The 24180-nt window shown below is 39.1% G+C and overlaps 1 protein-coding gene and 1 long non-coding RNA gene across 3 annotated transcripts in view; one reads left to right on the top strand and one right to left on the bottom strand.

Annotated features, from left to right (window-relative positions):
- LOC143708789 (uncharacterized) overlaps positions 1-24180 on the bottom strand; it is a 686037-nt gene that overhangs the window by 656356 nt on the left and 5501 nt on the right. The gene's annotated exons all lie outside the window — the stretch shown is intronic.
- The window catches only part of ctps1a (CTP synthase 1a), a 29502-nt gene continuing 24561 nt past the window's right edge, over positions 19240-24180 (top strand). Inside the window, exons 1-3 of one of the 2 annotated variants that reach the window (XM_077200120.1) lie at positions 19240-20079; positions 21136-21316; positions 21706-21876. In XM_077200120.1, the coding sequence (XP_077056235.1) occupies positions 21139-21316; positions 21706-21876 (349 nt within the window). In that variant the 5' untranslated portion in view covers positions 19240-20079; positions 21136-21138. The remainder of the gene's footprint in view (positions 20080-21135; positions 21317-21705; positions 21877-24180) is intronic. The other variant, XR_013193651.1, reaches the window with a different exon arrangement.

Below are 24180 nucleotides of genomic sequence, written 5' to 3'. Positions count from 1 at the left end.
CAGAAAATCATTAAAACAATCCTAGTTTACACTGCCCAATTTCAACTCATATGGAGAGTATACCTTCTCACCGTGTCACCTGCAAAGTTTCAGGACATTCTGATGTTTTATTACAAAATAAGAGCCCTCCAAAATTCATAAATACGCTGTTGTGTCTATACATTCAGAAAATCTTTAAAAAAAAATCCTAGTTTACACTGCCCAATTTCACCTCAGATGGAGAGTATACCTTCTCACCGTGTCACCTGCAAAGTGTCAGGACATTCTGATGTTTTATTACAAAATAAGAGCCCTCCAAAATTCATAAATACGCTGTTGTGTCTATACATTCAGAAAATCATTAAAACAATCCTAGTTTACACTGCCCAATTTCAACTCATATGGAGAGTATACCTTCTCACCGTGTCACCTGCAAAGTTTCAGGACATTCTGAGGTTTTATTACAAAATAAGAGCCCTCCAAAATTCATAAATACGCTGTTGTGTCTATACATTCAGAAAATCTTTAAAAAAAAATCCTAGTTTACACTGCCCAATTTCACCTCAGATGGAGAGTACACCTTCTCACCGTGTCACTTGCACAGTTTCAGGACATTCTGATGTTGTATTACAAAATAAGAGCCCTCAAAAATTTCATAAATATGCTGTTTTGGCTTTACATTCAGAAAATCACTAAAAAGAAATCCTAGTTTACACTGCCCAATTTCACCTCAGATGGTGAGTACACCTTCTCACCTTGTCACCTGCACAGTTTCAGGACATTCTGATGTTGTATTACAAAATAAGAGCCCTCCAAAATTCATAAATATGCTGTTTTTGCTTTACATTTAGAAAATCACAAAAAAAAATCCTAGTTTACACTGCCCAATTTTACCTCAGATGGAGAGTACACCTTCTAACCGGGTCACCTGCACAGTTTCAGGACATTCTGATGTTGTATTACAAAATAAGAGCCCTCCAAATTTCATAAATACGCTGTTGTGTCTATACATTCAGAAAATCATTAAAAAAAAATCCTAGTTTACACTGCCCAATTTCACATCAGATGGAGAGTACACCTTCTTCAATGAAGTAATTTGAATAAAAAAATCTGTGATGCAGCTTTATAGGAAATTATACAGTTATAAAAGGAATTTCACAGTGCAGTGAAGAGAGAGTTCAGATCATTTAAGAGTTGCCACTCATAGCCAGGTTGTATACTATTACATTAAAGCCACCACAAAATGTAGGCTTGTCAGAGTAGTATCACAGCTTAATACAGCTTAAAAGATACAAATCTATATTAAAATCAAATATCTACTACAATCGTACAGTAGTCACACAGATTTATGTAATATGTCTCTCTGCATTAGGGGGTGTCTGTTACATTTAATAACATCTCCATCAGAGGTGAAACAGACCTATGTAAATTTGCAATTTAGTTTTAATGTTTACATTTAAGTCAAATGACCACATTACGGCCTATGAAGCCGTGGTGACCAGTGATTTCGGGTCAACATATGGGAGTTGGTAGGCACAACACAGAACAGGTTATAGCTGTTTTAAAAAAACTACAAGATGCTGTGAAGATTTCATAACATGTATAGAAAAAAAATCTTATATTTAATTGCTAACACTTTATATTACAGCCCCGAAAGTACTGCGTAATCAAGATGAATTTACAGCATAACTTTAAGTGATTATATGAAGTACTTGCATGTGAGTATAAGCAAACAATATGCAAAGTTTGGGGAATAAAGGGGTAAAAACCAGGAGAATGAAAAAAATATTTATACTGTAACTATTATAGAACTAACTAAGGGGTACTTATTATACTATTATGTTACAACAATCTTGCATTTGGGAGCAGATGTTTAAGTTTGGGCTTACATGCTATTTGCATTTTACAGTATTTTCAATTTCATTGAAATATACTCATTTTTCAATGTAGTTACAGGGTACGTAGGCTACAATAAAAAATACATACAGACAATCTAATAATACTGACTTGGAAACCTTTATATATTGGTCCCAAATGTGATTGTTGTATCATAATAGCAGAATAAGTACCCCTTAGATCTATTATACTTACAGTATATAAAAAATAAGAATTCTCCTGGTTGTTACCCTGTTATTCCCCAAACTTCACATGTTGTTCCTTTAGACTTACATGTAAGTACTTTATAGCCACACTATAATAACATAAAGTTACACTGTAAAATCGCTTTAATTACGCAGTACTTTCCGGGCTGTAATCTAAAGCGTTACCAATAACTCTTTCACCAAAGAATGTTGTTCTTTGCAGCGTTAAGCAGAATGTTAATAAGAGGCAAAACACAGACACAACAGCACAGTAATACTGATGTAATCTGGTCATAAATATACAGTGATATGAAGATATTAACAAGAATGAAAGGGATGTAAATGGCCTTGGCCTTGGTCTTGACACCAGTTACACATATTGTTATTTTCACTAGAGGTTATACAATATTTTAAAGCCTGGTTTAAAGGCTGCATTTAGAAATAACCTGAATATCTCGTTGGTTATGGTTTAGTACAGAACAAATGAAATGTATGCAGTCTTTGAAATATGTGATGTTAAAATTAAGGCTTTTCAATTAAACAAGGACATTGACATTGAGCTATAAACACCGTATGTTTGTGTTACCAATTTATTTCTGTTTATACTTTAATATTTTAATGTTTGATGAGGCCAATAACTGTGCCATGTGCTCACTGAAAAAGCCAAGTGGAAGTGGGCCTCCTATGACAAACTGGGTATGTTTGTTTTTTTCACTTGTGAAAGATGAATTGGAAAGTAAAAAACACTAACAATATAAAACAGTGGATCCGTGTTTGTAGCAGATCAGTGATATTTCCAACTTATTACTTTCTAGATCCAGTGTGATACCTGCGAGAGGTGGTACCACGAAGAGTCCCTGGGCATGACTGAAGGGGAGCTGGAACAGGCCAGAGTCAACGACTGGGACTGCATTTTGTGCTCTTAGAAAAGTGATTTTATTATTATTTAAATAATGCTATTTTTATTTTTATTGTAAAATATTGTTGGTAGTTCCAGTCTGTGTCCCTTTAAATAATTTGTGTAATATTGAGTGTTTTTGAAAATAATTTGTAAATAGCCATTAAACAATTTTACATGTGAAATACAACATCAGAATCTGCTGTCATTTCATATGTGACACTGTGCTCTTATTTTGTAATACAACTTCAGAACTTCCTGAAACTTTGCAGGTGACACGGTGAGAAGGTGTACCCTCCATCTGAGGTCAAACTGGCAGTGTAAATTAGGATTTTTTTAAAATGATTTTCTGAATGTAAAGCCAAAACAGCGTATTTGTGAATTTTGGAGGGCTCTTATTTTGTAATACAACATCAGAATGTACTGAAACTGTGCAAGTGACATGGTGAGAAGGTGTACTGTCCATCTGAGGTGAAACTGGGCAGTGTAAACTAGGATTTTTTTTAATGATTTCTTGAATGTAAAGCCAAAACAGCATATTTATGAATTTTGGAGGGCTCTTATTTTGTAATACAACATCAGAATGTCCTGAAACTGTGCAGGTGACACGGTGAGAAGGTGTACTCTCCATCTGAGGTAAAATTGGGCTGTGTAAACTAGGAATTTTTTTTAAAGATTCTCTGAATGTAAAGCCAAAACAGCTTATTTATGAATTTTGGAGGGCTCTTATTTTGTAATACAACATCAGAATGTCCTGAAACTGTGCAGGTGACACGGTGAGAAGGTGTACTCTCCATATGAGGTGAAATTGGGCAGTGTAAACGAGGATTTTTTTTTAAAATGAATTTCTGATTGTATAGACACAACAGTGTATTTATGAATTTTGGAGGGCTTTTTTTTTGTAATACACCATCAGAATGTACTGTAACTGTGCAGGTGACACGGTATGAAGATGTACTCTCCATCGGAGGTGAAATTGGGCTGTGTAAACTAGGATTTTTTTAAAATTATTTTCTGAATGTAAAGACAAAACAGCGTATTTATGAGTTTTGGAGGGCTCTTATTTTGTAATACAACATCAGAATGTCCTGAAACTGTGCCTGAGACACGGTGAGAATGTGTACACTCCATCTGAGGTGAAATTGGGCAGTGTAAACTAGGATTTTTTTTAATGATTTTCTGAATGTATAGACACAGCAGATTATTTATGAATTTTGGAGGGCTTTTATTTTGTAATACAACATCAGAATGTCCTGAAACTGTGCAGGTAACACGGTGAGAAGGTGTACTCTCCATCTGAGATGAAATTGGGCAGTGTAAACTAGGATTTTTTTTAATGATTTTCTGAATGTAAAGCCAAAACAGCCTATTTATGAATTTTGGAGGGCTCTTATTTTGTAATACAACATCAGAATGTCCTGAAACTGTGCAGGTGACACGGTGAGAAGGTGTACTCTCCATCTGAGGTGAAATTGGGCAGTGTAAACTAGGATTTTTTTTAAAGATTTTCTGAATGTATAGACACAACAGCGTATTTATGAATTTTGGAGGGCTCTTATTTTGTAATAAAACATCAGAATGTCCTGAAACTGTGCCTGTGACACGGTGAGAATGTGTACACTCCATCTGAGGTGAAATTGGGCAGTGTAAACTAGGATTTTTTTTAATGATATTCTGAATGTATAGACACAACAGCGTATTTATGAATTTTGGAGGGCTTTTATTTTGTAATACAACATCAGAATGTCCTGAAACTGTGCCTGTGACACGGTGAGAATGTGTACACTCCATCTGAGGTGAAATTGGGCAGTGTAAACTAGGATTTTTTTTAATGATATTCTGAATGTATAGACACAACACCGTATTTATGAATTTTGGAGGGCTTTTATTTTGTAATACAACATCAGAATGTCCTGAAACTGTGCAGGTGACACGGTGAGAAGGTGTACTCTCCATCTGAGATGAAAATGGGCAGTGTTAACTAGGATTTTTTTTTAATGATTTTCTGAATGTAAAGCCAAAACAGCATATTTATGAATTTTGGAGGGCTCTTATTTTGTAATACAACATCAGAATGTCCTGAAACTGTGAAGGTGACACGGTGAGAAGGTGTACTCTCCATCCGAGATGAAATTGGGCAGTGTAAACTAGGATTTTTTTTAAAGATTTTCTGAATGTAAAGCCAAAACAGCGTATTTATGAATTTTGGAGGGCTCTTGTTTTTTTAATACAACATCAAAATGTCCTGAAACTGTGCAGTTGACACGGTGAGAAGGTGTACTCTCCATCTGAGGTGAAATTGGGCAGTGTAAACTCTGATTTGTTTTAGTGATTTTCTGAATGTAAAGCCAAAACAGCACATTTATGAATTTTGGAGGGCTCTTATTTTGTAATACAACATCAGAATGTCCTGAAACTGTGCCTGTGACACGGTGAGAATGTGTACACTCCATCTGAGGTGAAATTGGGCAGTGTAAACTAGGATTTTTTTTAATGATATTCTGAATGTATAGACACAACAGCGTATTTATGAATTTTGGAGGGCTTTTATTTTGTAATGCAACATCAGAATGTCCTGAAACTGTGCAGGTGACACGGTGAGAAGGTGTACTCTCCATCTGAGATGAAATTGGGTAGTGTAAACTAGGATTTTTTTTTTAATGATTTTCTGAATGTAAAGCCAAAACAGCATATTTATGAATTTTGGAGGGCTCTTATTTTGTAATACAACATCAGAATGTCCTGAAACTGTGCAGGTGACACGGTGAGAAGGTGTACTCTCCATCTGAGATGAAATTGGGCAGTCTAAACTACGATTTTTTAAAAAGATTTTCTGAATGTAAAGCCAAAACAGAGTATTTATGAATTTTGGAGGGCTCTTATTTTTTTAATACAACATCAAAATGTCCTGAAACTGTTCAGCTGACACGGTGAGAAGGTGTACTCTCCATCTGAGGTGAAATTGGGCAGTGTAAACTATGATTTTTTTTTTTGCGATTTTCTGAATGTAAAGCCAAAACAGCGTATTAATGAATTTTGGAGGGCTCTTATTTTGTAATACAACATCAGAATGTACTGAAACTGTGCAGGTGACACGGTGAGAAGGTGTACTCTCCATCTGAGGTGAAACTGGGCAGTGTAAACTAGGATTTCTTTTAAAGATTTTCTGAATGTAAAGCCAAAACAGCTTATTTATGAATTTCGGAGGGCTCTTATGTTTTTAATACAACATCAAAATGTCCTGAAACTGTGCAGTTGACACGGTGAGAAGGTGTACTCTCCATCTGAGGTGAAATTGGGCAATGTAAACTATGATTTTTTTTTAGTGATTTTCTGAATGTAAAGCCAAAACAGCACATTTATGAATTTTGGAGGGCTCTTATTTTGTAATACAACATCAGAATGTACTGAAACTGTGCAGGTGACACGGTGAGAAGGTGTACTCTCCATCTGAGGTGAAACTGGGCAGTGTAAACTAGGATTTGTCTTTTAATGATTTTCTGAATGTAAAGCCAAAACAGCGTATTTATGAATTTTGGAGGGCTCTTATTTTGTCATACAACATCAGAATGTCCTGAAACTGTGCAGGTGACATGGTGAGAAGGTGTACTCTCCATCTGAGATGAAATTGGGCAGTGTAAACTAGGATTTTTTTTTTTTAAAGATTCTCTGAATGTATAGAAACAACAGCGTATTTATGAATTTTGGAGGGCTCTTATTTTGTAATACAACATCAGAATGTCCTGAAACTGTGCAGGTGACACGGTGAGAAGGTGTACTCTCCATCTGAGGTGAAACTGGGCAGTGTTAACTAGGATTTGTTTTTTAATGATTTTCTGAATGTAAAGCCAAAACAGCGTATTTATGAATTTTGGAGGGCTCTTATTTTGTCATTAAACATCAGAATGTCCTGAAAATGTGCAGGTGACACGGTGAGAAGGTGTACTCTCCATCTGAGGTGAAATTGGGCAGTGTAAACTAGGATTTTTTTTTTAAAAAGATTTTCTGAATGTATAGAAACAACAGCGTATTAATGAATTTTGGAGGGCTCTCATATTGTAATACAACATCAGAATGTCCTGAAACTTTGCAGGTGACACGGTGAGAAGGTGTACTTTCCACCTGAGGTGAAATTGGGCTGTGTAAACTAGGTTTTTTTTTAAAATTATTTTCTGGATGTAAAGCCAAAACAGCTTATTTATGAATTTCGGAGGGCTCTTATTTTGCAATACAACATCAGAATGTCCTGAAACTGTGCCTGTGACACGGTGAGAAGGTGTACTCTCCATCTGAGGTGATATTGGCCAGTGTAAACTAGGATTTTTTTTAATGATTTTCTGAATATATAGACACAACAGTGTATTTATGAATTTTGGAGGGCTTTTATTTTGTAATACACCATCAGAATGTCCTGAAACTGTGCAGGTGACACGGTGAGAAGGTGTACTCTCCATCTGAGATGAGATTGGGCAGTGTAAACTAGGATTTTTTTTTTAATGATTTTCTGAATGTAAAGCCAAAACAGCATATTTATGAATTTTGGAGGGCTCTTATTTTGTAATACAACATCAGAATGTCCTGAAACTGTGCAGGTGACACGGTGAGAAGGTGTACTGAGGTGAAACTGGGCAGTGTAAACTGTGATTTGTTTTAGTGATTTTCTGAATGTAAAGCCAAAACAGCACATTTATGAATTTTGGAGGGCTCTTATTTTGTAATACAACATCAGAATGTCCTGAAACTGTGCCTGTGACACGGTGAGAATGTGTACACTCCATCTGAGGTGAAATTGGGCAGTGTAAACTAGGATTTTTTTTAATGATATTCTGAATGTATAGACACAACAGCGTATTTATGAATTTTGGAGGGCTTTTATTTTGTAATGCAACATCAGAATGTCCTGAAACTGTGCAGGTTACACGGTGAGAAGGTGTACTCTCCATCTGAGATGAAATTGGGCAGTGTAAACTAGTGTTGCATAAATGTGTCTCCACGAAACAGATGTAATCTGATTGAAGATATCTTGAACTGGAGTTAGTACTAGTCAGAATCAAATTGTAGATACCTCAAACTGGAATTACAGATATCTACAATTCAGTTGCAGATATCCGTAATTCACATAGTGGATATCTGCAACTGAATTGTAGATATCTGTAATGATAAACCCCATACAAATGAATGGCAAAAGTGATGTCATTTGTCCTAGGAAGAATGTCTTTGTGGATATCTGAAATGACAATTATGGATAGGAAGAATGTAGTTGTGGATATCTGAAATGTTCTTTTTGACTAGGCAAAACTGAATTACAGACATCTGCAACACATATCCAGTCTAGCTGTTAAATGTTAAAATGGCTTGCCATTGGTATACCACCCATTGATCTCCCGGTCAACCAACAATCTATTGATTTTCAATCATATTTCCCGGGCAACTATATATCGATGCATTTTCAATCATATTTCCCGGTCAACTATATGTCGATGACTTTTCAACAACAGCGTTGTTTCCCGGTCAACTATAAATCAATGACTTTTTAACACATTCAGCGATCGCCCGGTAAACCAAATATCAATGCTTAATCAATCATAAAGATAACTATAGATCAATGTTGTTCCAATATCGTTGCAATCAACATTAATAACATCAGGTTTTCATCGACAGGGTAATGGTGATTCAACATTAATTTTGAATTGAAATTTCAATATCAACCATAATGATGATTCAGATGGAAAAACAATGTTTATTCAATGTTGGCTTGCTGTCTGGGGAAGGCATTGTTGTTTATCTTTACTTCCGGGATTCTTCCCACCGGAGCCTCGCTTTCGATTTCAAAATGGCGGCTGTGTGAAATCAGCGTATAGGATGGAGGACGGAGGAGCGAGGAGGGATATTAGCAAGCACCCAAGTTACCAACCGATGCATCCTCGGTAATATGGGCGTGTCAAGAACACTTCCGGGATTTTCAACCGTTCTTGCCAAAATGCAAACTTGTGTATTGGGACGTTTCACAAGAACACAGGTACAGACAAGAACACAGATTGAGAAAGGCCCTCACACTCTAACGGTTAATATTGCCCACAACCCATCGCGGGTTGGACGAGGATTCGGTGGAACTACAAACTACAAGTGAAAAGTGTACAAAAATACAGACATGGAGGATGCGCGAGTCCCGCGGTTATGTAGAGGGGTTTAGATAAAGGGGTTTGAGTGATTAATTATCAGTATCTAACCTGACGAAAATGTATTTATTCAACGTTGTCTATATTGCATCTGCAGCAGCATTGTGAACTTTTGTAAAGATATGTTTAGCCATTACCTTTTAAATGCATATTCAAATTGCAAACACACGAGCAGAGTCTCCGTATGAAAGACCCACGCCTGGCAGATAAATGTGCTCTCCGAAACGGTAGGAAATCAAATTAGATTGAATGGAGGATTTTAACTGAGACAAGATGATTGACGGGGCAGTTTACGATGACAGGATGCACGCAAAAGATCTGTCCGTTTAAGAATCCATGATAGTAGGTCCCAAAGCTTGCCTAGTAATGCCTACTCTTTTGCTACACACTCAAAAGTATGTATAGGGATGGCAAAATGAGGCTTCCTGAACCACTGAGACCTCGCAGCCCATTGCTTCACCCAAAGGTTCATTACTCGAAGCTTCATTCAGCATTGCTCACTAGGGACACCTAGCTACTGTGCAAAGAAGTAGCAGACAAATTAATTAATTCTGGACCAATGACCTGAGCAGACTTATGATGTCCATATAAAGCCACTACCCACCCCGTTCTGTTTCATTTATTTATTTATTTTCTTCTAACTGTTAACGTCTGGAACCTTTCATTTGCAATAATAAAAAGACCTGAGCAGACATTTGTCCATTGCATGGGTATAAAATAAAATATGTAGCCTATATTTCTCTGTCTGAATTTACTTGTGCAGAGACAACTGTCACACACACAGTTAATTAATTATTCATAAATTGTTTGGATGGTGAACAACAAAAGTGACACTGTGTTGCGTGCAGAGCTTATGGTGGAGGGAGGAATAAAGTAAACTGCAACAGAATAGTCTGGGGTGGAAAAAAAGTTAAGAATTGTTTTTGGGGTGTTTTGTGGAGTGAACTGTTACTAGTTTGAGTGCAGTGTTGTGGTTATGGGACTGGGGATTTAGAGGAGCAAACTGCAACACTGCAGTTTGGGGAGGGTGAAGGAAGGATTACAATAGATTTTTATTGAGAAACAGAATTTTTTTAAGTGTTTTGAGGTTTAGACAATTCCTCTTCTTGGACAAAACCTCTCCAGCCTTGGAAAAGATCCTTTCACAAGGAACAGAGGATGCAGAGGAACATAAAAATGCCAGTGCCAGTTGGTATAAATAAGGATACTGATGCTTCTTTTGAGCCCAGACAGGGGAGGATTTCCTCTTTCTAGCTGGCTCCATTACCAGGAAAAGGGAAGAGTCGCAAAAAGCAGAAAAATCCAAAAGTGCGATCCAAAACAAAAAGCAGTCCAGATCCAAAAATCCAAATAATCGTATCTCATTAATATAACAAGACTATAATATAGCTACTATAATTAATAATATACGTGTTCTAACCTGATATAATATAATAATATACAGCCCTAACACATATATGACTCAATAACGACAATAACAATGAGAGTTCTCTAACTCTCTGACACTACTACAACTGCTTCTACTACTCCTAACAACACCCACAAGGTGGCGCGAGTTTCGAATCCCCTTCCGTAGCGACACTCAGACATAGACAGTTGGAGAAATGGACACAGCGACCCCATTGATTTCAACCCAGAGCCATATAGAGAGAGTTGCGACAACGGAGGTTCGAAATGCTTGGTTGTCACGTGATTCGCGTAGACCTCAGATAGTTCCAGGAAGTGCTTCAGCGCCAATTCAAATCGATGGAGTTAGAGAGCAGAACTGTGATTTTTGGTAGTTTGTAGTCAATAAAATGCGTTGGTTTACAATATGGATATAATACATTTACATTTGGATGTAGTATGTGTATGTAGTTACAGCAATATTGTTTTTAAAAGATAAAAATCTGCTAATATTTAATGTTTATTGTGGTCAACCGGCGTTGCCTGCCTTTGTTAACATATTTTCTGGCTAACTTTACTTTGGTTAAAGACCGTTTTGCAGTTGTTTTGAAGTATTTTTGTGTTCTTAAACGTGTATGTTATTTAAGGGTTATCACGTAATGTTCACTATGGTTTCACAAGGACAGGAGACTTGCATATATACACACACACACTTTTGCACTGATTTAGCACAAAGAGATTTATAAATGTCTAATAAACTGCACGTCAAGCATGTTGTCTGTCCTTTCCTCTATGTTGTTCTTGTTCTGTCCGACACAGAGAGCAGAAATATGCTCAAGTCAGGAGCAATCTAAATAGAACTAAACATTTTGTGCTAATCATACTTAGGTGTATCTGCACTTTTTCACAAAGACCAACACTGGGAAGTTTAATGTTTATTAAAAATAAGGAGCAATCAAAGTCTTGCAAAATCCCAGGATCTGAGACTGAAGGTGAGGGTACAGCGTCAGTGCAGGAGTCTTCAGGATCCAGTGAATCCCCTTTGTGCTTCTTGTGTTGAAAGAGATAAAGGAAACAAAAACGGGATAAATTGTATATAGTAGTCAGTATATAATACAGTTATAGTATTTATAATACCCCATTTAGCCTAGTATGATTTGATCTAGAAAATGGCTTGCTGCCGTTTTAAGCATGGTTTTTAATCTTACTTATAAACTTCCATCTCCCTTTCAATACAAATCAGCTGAGCTGAAACATAATAGACAGGTAATAGTCAACAGAAACACAATGAATAAAAAAACTCAAACCCTACGTTTTTGCTTACTCACTTATGAAATCTAAAATAAGGATTTTTTCCCCGTTATTGCACATTTAATATGGAATGAAACCGATATTCTCATTTTATCAATTACAACTATCACACTCCCCAATGTTATATTTAACCCCTGTTTAGAAGTCTTTCCCTCTTATTACACAACAAAGGATAAACATGCATTAATAGAACGGGTTTAACCATTAATTGTCAGGAGCCAATCAGATCCCTCACATGTCACCACGCAAAGATCACTGTCCCCAGATTACTGATCACCTGCACCTGTTTCCACTCAGCACTCACTTCCCAGCCAGCACAAAAGCACCCGATTCACTCCCAGTCATTGTCAAGCCTCCAACAGGAACGACCCTTACCAGTCACCCCTTGTCTCACTCTGAGCCATCCTTCAGCAACGGACGTAAAGTATACTTACCTGAAAGAAACTAACCTTGTTGTCCTTGTTCTGATGTTCCCAGGATCCGCTCCATGACTCATGTTCTCCGTTTCCTGGAATCCGCCACGAGTCCCGTTTCCCACTGGATGAGCTGCAAGAGAAAGGGAAAGTATCACTGAACTGGTGAGCTCATTGTCAAGTGCACTTCAAAGGATCTACTCACCTGGAATCCTTCCTGAATCACGCCTATCCACGAACGATCTGAAAAGAGAGAAAAACTCAAGTTATTGATCTGTGTTAACCGCCACGTTATTCCTTAAGAAGAGGATTCACTCACCTGGATGCATTCCTGCCACATATATCCTCTTCGAGATCACCGTTGAACTCCCGAAACCCTGCATACTTACCTTTGAGTTAAATAAAGATACATTTATGTTTATCACTTACCTCTGTCTCCGAGCCTGAATCCTGACAGAAGGCTTGACCCAACAACAGAAAGAGGTGAGAGATGGATTCCGGACAGCCCGCTGTTGCTACCAGCTCCACACCTACCACCGATCCTCCGACAGAACCCATGTTTACTCCAGTGAGAACTTCCGCGAGCGCCGCTTCTTCGATTACCTGCTTTGCAACTCCCCCGTCGCGCCCAGCGCCCTTCTCTGGCCGGGCGGAGGACTGCAACAGATTTTTACTCCAGTGTTCGCTAGCTCTGGAACAGCAAGTTCAGCTCTATCCCAATGAGAGATCGAAAGTGGCATTTATCATTCAGCAACTCTCTGGAGCAGCTCTGAGGTGGGCAGAGGCGTTATGGATGCAGGAATCCACAGTGGTTGCGTCAGTTCAAGAGTTTGTCAAACATTTTAAGGAAGTTTTCGGACGACCCGCGGATGATTCCTCATTTGGAGAACAGCTCCTACAATTACGTCAAGGAAAGAAGTCATTGACTGAGTATTCTGTGGAATTTCGCACACTTGCATCAAATAGTGGATGGAATGAGAGAACTCTGATTTCTGTGTTCCGTCGAGGTTTAAACCCAGCTTTGCGCCTCCAACTGGCGATCTATGATGACAGCTTAGGAATTGAGAAATTCATTCAGCAAGCCAAGCGAGTCCATCAACGATCTTTGAGTTGTTACGCTGATCAGTCTCATCACCATCCTGTGTCTTTTCAGAATCCCAAGAATCTCAATCCAGAAAATCAAGTTGAAGAGATGCAAGTCGACACTTCAAAAATTTCTCAGGCTGAACGTGTTCGTCGAAGAGAGATGAAGTTATGTATGTACTGTGGTACCAAGGGTCACTTCAGACTTAACTGCCCAATTCGACCGGGGAAAATGATGGTAACCTCAGTCTTTAATCAACCCATTGTCTCAGCACCACTCACGATTCCTGTGATATTAAAGATTCAAGAAAAACACATCTCTGTAACAGATATCATCGACTCAGGGTCCGCGGGAAACTTCATTTCTGGAGAACTCTGTAAGAGGCTCAGTCTGCGAGAGATCAACACTCCCAAGTCTTACGCCATCTACGCTGTAACGGGTGAGTTAATTAACAAGACGAACGTTACTACCCAGATTGGTCCTATTCAATTGTGTGTGGGAGAAACGCACCAAGAGTGGTTTGAACCATTTGTGTTGCTAAACAGCCAAACAGATCTCATCCTTGGTCGGCCATGGCTCGTCCATCACCAACCCACCATTGATTGGACGTCTGGGAAAATCCTGCAATGGGGATGTCAATGTCCAGAGATCAACGATCCAGTATCCCGTTCATCCAGTAACCCAAGGACCCAAGTGCTCAAAGTTAACTCCACGTCCATAGAGAGTCCCACGGAAAACTTGTCAACTAATATCCCAGCCTGTTATTCTAAGTTCTCTGACGTCTTCAATCCTGTCACTGCTTCCAAGTTACCCCCTCATCAACCATGGGATTGTGCTATAGACCTGATCCCTGATGCACGTCTCCCCAAGGGTCGGATTTACTCCTTGTCCATTCCAGAGCAAGAATCAATGAAGAAATATATCCACGAAGCTTTAGATCAGGGTTACATCCGACCTTCCACATCTCCTGCCGCCGCAAGTTTCTTCTTCGTGGCCAAGAAAGACGGTGGTTTAAGACCATGCATTGATTACAGAGCCTTGAATCAAGTCACTGTGAAGTTTAGCTACCCTTTGCCTCTCATACCTGCTGCTCTCGAACAACTCAGAGAGGCAAAGATGTTCACCAAGCTTGACTTACGGAGTGCGTACAATCTAATCCGTATCAAAGGAGGAGATGAGTGGAAGACTGCTTTCATAACCCCTGCTGGCCACTACGAATATCTTGTCATGCCATATGGTTTGGTCAACGCTCCTTCCGTTTTCCAAAGTTTCATGGATGAGATCCTCAGAGACTTTCTAGGGAAGTTTGTTCTGGTCTATATCGATGACATCTTGATCTATTGCAAGAATCCAATCGAACACCAGAGACATGTGTCTCTAGTCCTACAACGTCTCAGAGAATTCACTCTGTTCCTGAAAGCTGAGAAGTGTACCTTTCATCAAAGCACCATCGACTTCCTGGGATACATACTCAGCGATCGAGGAGTGGAGATGGACCAACAAAAGACCGAGACCGTCCTGTTCTGGCCAACTCCCAAGTCCGTGAAGGAGCTTCAGAGATTTCTCGGGTTCGCCAACTTCTATAGGAGATTTATCAACCAGTACAGTCTTCTCACTTCTCCATTGACCTCCTTGCTAAAAGGAAAACCTAAGATCCTGCAGTGGAACCCCGAGGCTGAGAAAGCTTTTCACGCTCTGAAATCTGCCTTCACCAGTGCCCCTTTGCTTCACCATCCAGACCCTGAAAAACCATTCATGGTGGAAGTCGATGCCTCCACCACCGGGGTTGGAGGAATCCTGTCCCAATGTTCCGAGTTCTCCTCAAAGCCACTCCCTTGTGCATTCTTCTCCAAAAAGTTTTCTCCAGCAGAGGCAAACTACGATATTGGAAATCGAGAACTTCTCGCAGTAAAACTTGCCTTGGAAGAATGGCGACATTGGCTAGAGGGAGCCAAACACCCATTTCTAGTCCTAACCGATCATAAGAATCTCCAATACCTGAGAGATGCCAAGCGGTTAAATCCACGTCAGGCCCGATGGGCGTTATTCTTTACACGCTTTCATTTCAAGATAGCGTATCGTCCAGGATCCAAGAATACCCGTGCAGACGCTCTGTCCCGTATCCATGCCCCTGAGAGCCCTGTTGATCAACCTGAGACCATTCTACCCGAGAGGTTATTCGTAAATCCTATCCAGTGGGAAATAAACGAACAGCTTCAAGAATTGGCTCATCAGCAACCCAGAGTTCCCGGATGTCCTCCCGGGAAGATTCATGTCCCTGAAGAATTTCGCAACGCCTTGATTTCCTCAGCTCATTCTTCAGTGGCCACTGGGCACCCAGGTATAACCAAGACCTTAGCCACACTTCAGGAGAAGTATTGGTGGGCTCACATGCGCCAAGATATCACTCAGTTCATTCAAGGTTGCATCCCATGTGCCATCTCCAAGGTCCCAAGAAATCTGCCAGTGGGGAAACTGGTCCCCTTGCCTATTCCAAATAGACCTTGGTCCCACATCGGAGTGGACTTTGTTACTGACCTTCCGATTTCTGACGGAAATACTTGCATCCTAGTAGCCATCGATCGGTTCGCGAAGGCATGCAAGTTCATTCCATTAAAGGGACTTCCAACCGCCTTTGATACTGCTGAGCTTCTCATGGAACATGTCTTTCGAAATTTCGGTCTGCCAGAGGACATTGTCTCCGATCGAGGGCCACAGTTCATTTCCCGAGTCTGGCGATCATTTTTCACTCTCATGAATGTGACAGTGAGTCTGTCTTCCGGGTATCATCCACAAACCAATGGACAAACCGAGAGAAAGATCCAGGATCTAGGTCGGTTCTTGCGCACATTCTGCCACTCCAACCAGAACATCTGGAGTCGGTACCTCATCTGGGCAGAATATGCACAGAATTCCCTCCGACAAGCATCCACTCAATTGACTCCATTCCAATGTATCCTTGGTTACCAACCTCCGTTATTCCCATGGTCCGGTGAACCTTCAGAAGTGCCCGCGGTTAACAAATGGTTTGAGGAGAGCGAACAGGTCTGGAACCAAACTCATCAGCACATCCGACAAGCTGTGAATAGACAACAGCAGTTCGCTGACACTCGCCGAAGATCCACGCCAGAATACCAACCTGAGCAACTAGTCTGGCTTTCCACTCGAGATATCAAACTGCGCCAGTCATGTAAGAAATTAAATCCCAAGTACATCGGACCCTTTCCAATTGTCAAGCAAGTCAACCCAGTCACTTACCAGCTCCGGTTGCCCCCAGAATACCGTATCCATCCCACGTTTCACGTCTCACTTCTGAAACCCCATCATCCACAGATTCCCCAGTCAGTCAACGAGGTCGAACCCGAAGAAAACCCCCCGATACCACCCGTTGAACCTGAGCCCATCTACCTCATCAAGGAGATCTTGGACTCTCGACGTCGGGGAGGTCAGCTAGAATACCTCATTGATTGGGAGGGATATGGGCCAGAAGAGAGAAGTTGGGTACCTCGTAATGATGTTCTTGATCCCAGTCTGCTCCTAGAATTCCATGCTCAGCATCCCGAGAAACCTGCACCACGACCCAGAGGCAGACCCTCACGACGTCGAGGTCCAAGGTCCGCTGGCGCGGACTCTGGAGGGGGGGGGGGGGTACTGTCAGGAGCCAATCAGATCCCTCACATGTCACCACGCAAAGATCACTGTCCCCAGATTACTGATCACCTGCACCTGTTTCCACTCAGCACTCACTTCCCAGCCAGCACAAAAGCACCCGATTCACTCCCAGTCATTGTCAAGCCTCCAACAGGAACGACCCTTACCAGTCACCCCTTGTCTCACTCTGAGCCATCCTTCAGCAACGGACGTAAAGTATACTTACCTGAAAGAAACTAACTTTGTTGTCCTTGTTCTGATGTTCCCAGGATCCGCTCCATGACTCATGTTCTCCGTTTCCTGGAATCCGCCACGAGTCCCGTTTCCCACTGGATGAGCTGCAAGAGAAAGGGAAAGTATCACTGAACTGGTGAGCTCATTGTCAAGTGCACTTCAAAGGATCTACTCACCTGGAATCCTTAATCCTTATATCTATTTTCATATAAAAGCAACAGAACTTAAATTACATCCAGTTTATTAGCAACACTGTGCACGAGCGTGAATCCCGCGATATCCATCATTGATCTCGCAGGTGTCAGATCCACTGCGAGAAGCGAGAACTGTCCGGCTATGGCAAGCCATTTTAACATTTAACAGCTAGACTGGATATGTGTTGCAGATATCTGTAATTCAGTTTTGCCTAGTCAAAAAGAACATTTCAGATATCCGCAACTACATTCTTCCTATCCATAATTGTCATTTCAGATATCCACAAAGACATTCTTCCTAGAACAAATGACGTCACTTTTGCCATTCATTTGTATGGGGTTTATCATTACAGATATCTACAATTAATTTGAAGATATCCACTATGTGAATTACGGATATCTGCAACTGAATTGTAGATATCTGTAATTCCAGTTTGAGATATCTACAATTTGATTCTGACTAGTCATAACTCCAGTTCAAGATATCTTTAATTCACCTCAATTCAAGATATCTACATGTTCCTTTTCAGATATCTTAAATTAAGTTTTGACTAGGCGAAATTATGTTGTAGATATCTGTAACTGGAATTATGACTAGTCAAAATTACATTGTAGATATCTCAAACTGGAGCTAGGGATAGTCATAATTTAGTTGTAGATATCTATTATCAATTTATAGATATCTTAAAATTAATTTTGATTAGAGACATCTGAAATTTGAGATATCTGTAACTTTCATTCTGCCTAGTCAAAATGTAATTACAGATATCTTGAATTAGAGTTCTGACTAGGCGAAATGACGTTGCAGATATCTGTATGCAAATTAGGCCTGCATCCCACTTTAGGCGGGAGCAGAGCGTGTTGTTCAAATCATCAAATCACATAGCACCTGTTAACTGTTAACTTTTAATTAGCACTGATTAGCACCATGTCGGAGCAGCCAGAGGGCGAAAGAGTTTTTAATCATCTTTTTAATGCTGTTAGCTCATCATGGCTTTTTACTGTGGGAAAAAACTTAATCTGAACTAAGAACTGTTTTTTCTCATCTAAGGAAGTTAATGTTATTGCACTTCCATGGCAAGAATTGCATGCATGTAAGCATCTTTATTAAAGTGAATTAGTGTGAATCTCTCTCACGCATAAATCTTTCGTCAACAATAACCTACTAATTTTAAGCATGATCATAAACATAGAAATGCATGGCAAACATTGCATGTTGCCAATATTTTTGAGAGACCCCCAGGCTAATGCTAATGAATACAATTTGTGTCATGCTGGAAACATGGAAACATTTTCTGGTGTATTTTTCGATTACAGCCAACGCCATGACAGCTTCTCTCTTCTTCTATTCATAGAAATAAGGAAATGAACCCACTTCTTTTTTGATTATGGCGGGGAGGGGAAATTACACAACGTCATGCACAATAATTTGCACTAGTTATAATGACGTTTGAGATATCTTTAACTTTCATTCTGCCTAGTCAAAACTGAATTACAGATATCTGCAATTGTCATTTAAGTTGTGTGACGAGTTGAATGTCGTTTTCAATGACGTCATTGCAGATATCTGTAATTCAGTTTTGCCTAGTCAAAATTGAATTACAGATATCTCTATCTGTCGTTCCGACTAGTCACAATTACGTTACAGATATCTTGAATGACAATTCCAACTATCCAAAATGTAATTACGACTAGTCAGAAAGACGTTGTTGATATCTACAATGTTAATTCCGGATAGTCAAACTTAGCTTCTAAATGCTAAAATGGCTTGCCATATCCGGCTTGCCTGCGATTTTTTCACTCCTCCTCTCACTGCAGCCGCCTACTCTCGCCTATATTTAAGGCGAGGCAAGGCGCATCTCAAACAAGCCTAATGGAATGCTAACAGCAGGTGAAGTTCTGCTACAATGGCGGCCCTCGCGAGGCTTCAACTTCCGGCTGATGGATTACCCAAATGGATTACCCAAATAGATTACCCCATAGCACCGATGACGTATCCACATAAACCCGAGGCCTCGTTTGTCATTGGTCACGTGATTTTCACGTTAACAACACAAGCCTCGAATCGCAGCTTCATCTGGCACGCCCATTTTTTCTCGACACAAGCTCCGACGCCTCGGTTCAAATGTCACATCACTAAGTATATACTTTTTCTTCACAAAAAGAGTACAATTTTAGGTCCTAGAATACGCATATTCTGTAAACATCACAGTGAGTCATTAGGCTTGTTCGACTTGAACTGGCGCTGCACAGACCGATCGGTTGATGACATCAAAGTACCGCGAGAGCGATTCAAAAGCATAAGGAGCCGTCTGCTCTCTAATCGCTCTCGCGGTACTTTGATGTCATCAACCGATCGGTCTGTGCAACGCTGGTTCAAGTCGAACAAGCCTATTAATATTTATCATGATTTCGCATCTCGGGCGTCTAACAAAACTCCACTCTGCAACTGCATTTACGAAACGCGCCTCCGCTTTGCCGTAGCTCTCCTCCACTGAGGTTGAGCAGCACGTGTGGATGAGCACTGTACTTGAGTGTGCTGTGAACACGTGTATTATCGCTTTACTATAACGGCTATTTTTCTGCAGAGATCATTGAAGATCGGTCACATCAAGCCAGTGAAGTTGTTTTACACCAATTATTTCAACAACGCATCTTCAAATCATTTGGTAAGTTATTCGTTTCTTAGCTTTCCTGTGGAAAGCGAAGTGTGTGGATCATACCCATATTCCTACAACACAGTATAAAAACTATATAATACAATAATGCGAACTTGTACTTTGTGCAATTATAACAATTGGGGTTGTAGCCTTTATAGATTTGTAGCAACTCTTGGTCTTGTTGTTAGCACATAACGTTCGTTACATGCGTCTGAATTATGATGATGGCTGAATTTGAATTGTCTACCAGTTAACGTAACGTTATACATTTGAGAAGTGAAATTCCTATAATTTACCATTGTATTCAGAGGTAACGTTACCACAGTTTCTTCTGTTTTTAAAGTGTGCTGGCTTCAGCAACTTAAGTTGGTACGAACACTGTCATCAAATAATTAATCAATAAAACAAGAAGAGCGAAAGATTCAGAAACCATATTACAAACATTAAAATTGATCATTATTTAAATTTCAGTAGCAGTGACTAACGTTATAGTAAGTAACTGGCATTTTGGCGGAAACTTCTGGTTGCCATGGTGCCATGAGAGTATGATTAACATTTTTGTCAGGAATAGGATCCAAATCTTACTCATGTCTACAACATCATGTAAATGATCAGCTGCATGTGTTTCAGTGACTTATGCATGCGCTGAAAGCTTCAAGAAATATTTTTACTTGTGTATCTGCAATGTTGTAAATGTTTGATGATTAATGAAAGTGGAGTTTGATGATTAATAAAAAGGTGTTCTCTTAAGAAACCATAGATCATTGATTTGATATCTAGTCAAAGTGTTTCACAATTAGCTAAGCCTGTTAGCGTCTTCAGCGAATTGATATGGTTGGTGTCATCACTGTGAAGTGCTTGCTCGAGAGATGGAATTTGGCTTTGTAAGATAAGATTACATTTAGAAATTGATCTTCACTAAATGAGTGTGATTTTAATTTGAACAAGAAACAATAAAATCAATGTTACTTTAAATTCTGCAGGCTGGTTTTATGATCACAGTATGTTATTTTTTTCTCTCCTGTCAGATTAATAATATCCTATCATTTCTTTTCATTTATCCAGCACATGATTAGCATTATGAAGTATATTCTGGTAACGGGCGGTGTGATCTCCGGCATTGGGAAAGGCATTATAGCAAGCAGTGTGGGCACGATTCTCAAGTCCTGCGGCCTGCGTGTCACAGCCATCAAGATCGACCCGTATATCAACATAGATGCAGGAACCTTCTCGCCATATGAGCACGGTAATCTCACATAACTCATCATAAAAGCTCTTTCCACTTCTAAGACTTTTAATTAAATGTTACACTACATGTAACTTATATCAGCTGATTTACAAATCTTGACCATTAAAACTTCCCATAAAAGATTTTAAAGAAACAATCTGTTGTTAAATGCAAGCACCACTATTATTATTTGAACAAAATATTGTCAACCTGATATATTTAGAGAGACTGGATATACCTGGAGACTTTAGGGTGGACAGTAATCAACCACGTGTACACCTTTTTCAGAAAATGTAAAAAATTATCATGAGGTGTAACTGTTATAAAGCATCTTTATCATTTATATGAACGGTAATCATAGAACTCATTGGTCTGTTTATAAACATGATGTGTTTTGTTTTTTGTAGGTGAGGTGTTTGTTTTGGATGACGGGGGAGAGGTTGATTTGGATCTGGGAAATTATGAACGTTTTCTGGACATCAGGCTTACCAAAGACAACAACCTGACCACAGGAAAAATCTACCAGTCCGTCATCAACAAAGAGCGCAGAGGAGATTACTTGGGCAAAACCGTACAGGGTGAGAAGGGGGTGTTATATTAATGTGTGTAATAGGTATTGCACAGACTAGTTGACTTTAATGCTCTGCCATGACGCTTTAAGCTTGACGTCGACTAGTCGCTGATAAGAAATCTTTGAAGTCCACTTTTTCACTCCGTTTACAGCAGTTAAAATGACAAATAAATGTGTGCTCTGAGAGCGCTCCACAAGGTATGTTTGATTATACCATCTGGATGCTCAGAATTGATCGGGTGAATACACGTTTAATGAAGCTTATTGTACACGTATGTTAATCACAGTTTTAAACTAATGCGCTGCTGCATTAACCCACACACATACACAGGGTGGTCCTTAAAAAGTCTTAAAATGTCTTAAATAAAGTTTTCCTAATAAAAGGCCTTAAAAAGTATTAAAATGTCTTAAATTCAGATTCTATGGGTCTTAAATATTTCTGGTCACATTACCTCTAAAATTTCTCCAGTCTGACGGACAAAATGTCCGTTAAATAACCAGTGAAGCATCGAATCGTGAGAATGATTCTGATTTTATTACATAAACAGCGATTGATAATGATAATGCAGGACTCGACATTAATGCTTGTCCGCTTGTCCGGGACAAGTGGATTTTTTGAAGGGACAAGTAAAAGAGAATTTTACTTGCCCGACCGGACAAGTAGCCTGATGAGAACAAAAACAAAAATAACTAGGGAATGACTAAACCGAGAGAATGATTCTGATTTTATTACATTTATTGTAAGTTGCCATCGATTGTGGATAATAAATGCATTACTGACGGTAAGGTTGCGCTGTTGACGCTCACGCAGATCTCGAGGAGAAATCTACACAAATGAGCGCAACACACACACACTCATTTAACAACATACTGCCAATAATAAATCTAAATGTGGAGTTTTATATGTTTAACATATGTTAAGCAAACTCAATTATTTTTCCTGAATACCATCACGATTGAAAATGTGACATTGATTTCCTACAACAGTTCAATAAACAGTTAAAATTAAGTCACTTACATTTTAAATGCACTATTGCCTGTTTTTGTTCTGTTTCAGCAGCGAAAATAATTCCAAACAAAAATCACAGCAGAACCACGCGCATCTCACAGGAACACTCAACCTGTTTTCATTACTGAATGATTCAGCATTTTGAACGAATCGGTTGAGTCAAAGATTCAATGACCCATTCATAAACATCTGTCTCATTCTTGAATGAATCAGCCATTTGAACGAATCGTTTGAATGAATGAATCAATGACTCACTCATTAAGACGGTCGCCTGCCACCACCTACTGGCGCTTTAGTGTTGTTTAAAACATAGGTTTAAAAGTAGTATCATTCTTGTTTCTTATTTGTATATTTAAATCGATTTCATACCATTATTTTATGCGATGGTAATTTTTCAGTGTAATTTATTTAATTTGATCAGCCCTACCTAGGGTAACAGCCCTATAGTGTCTTATTATTCTAAATAATTTAATTTATTGATCAAATTTAGGAATTTAAATTTGCCCTGTAAAGGTGCAGATATTACAATATGCCGATTTAAATATCAAAGCTGATTGAACACTGATGAGAATATTGCTTCAGAATAAATTAACACAAAAAAAAAATCCGGACAAAGCAACTTTTACTCGGACAAGTGAATTGTCAAAAGGACAAGCACATGAGAAGGCTTAATGTCGAGCCCTGCATGTATTTCTGCAGCGCTGTTGAGACTCGGTCTGCCTGTCTCTGTGAGAGATTTTAAAGTGAGAAATCAAAACTAATGTGCATAACGGCACACAAAAAAACTCAGAAGAAACATACTGAGGTAAAAATGAAAAATGTTGATTTTTTTATTTTTATCATATGATATAGTTAAGTAACATGACAGGAGCTATTTTGCTGAATATTCTTACAATTGCAAATGTTACATTGATTTTTAGTTCAATAAGCAAGTAGTTAATATTAAATTACTTCAATTGCTTAGGTTAAACATTAAATATTACATATACGTATGTAATATAATGTGAATTTCCATCACAGGTTTGGTCTTAAATTTCATTCAAAGTGGCATTAAAAAGGTCTTAAAAAGTCTTAAATTTAACTTGTTTATATCTGTAGACACCCTGATACAGACAGTAGCTCGCACATAGAAACATTCAGTAGCGCCGAAATGTATTGGCAACACTGTTCTGTGATTTACCAATAAAGAAACCAGGGCCTGAATTTCGTTTTGGAAAATAGGGGGGAAATCCCCCTTTAGGTTATTCTTATGGGGGGGATTTTTTAATTTGAGGGGGGGAGTTTTTTTTTAGACAATTTAAA

This window comes from Siphateles boraxobius, unplaced genomic scaffold (genome assembly GCF_051911475.1).
Source record: "Siphateles boraxobius isolate OS27281-9 unplaced genomic scaffold, OSU_SipBor_1 43, whole genome shotgun sequence".
Classification (NCBI taxonomy): domain Eukaryota; kingdom Metazoa; phylum Chordata; class Actinopteri; order Cypriniformes; family Leuciscidae; genus Siphateles; species Siphateles boraxobius.
Note: the sequence above shows the minus strand (reverse complement) of the source record. Positions and strands in the feature narration are given on the sequence as shown.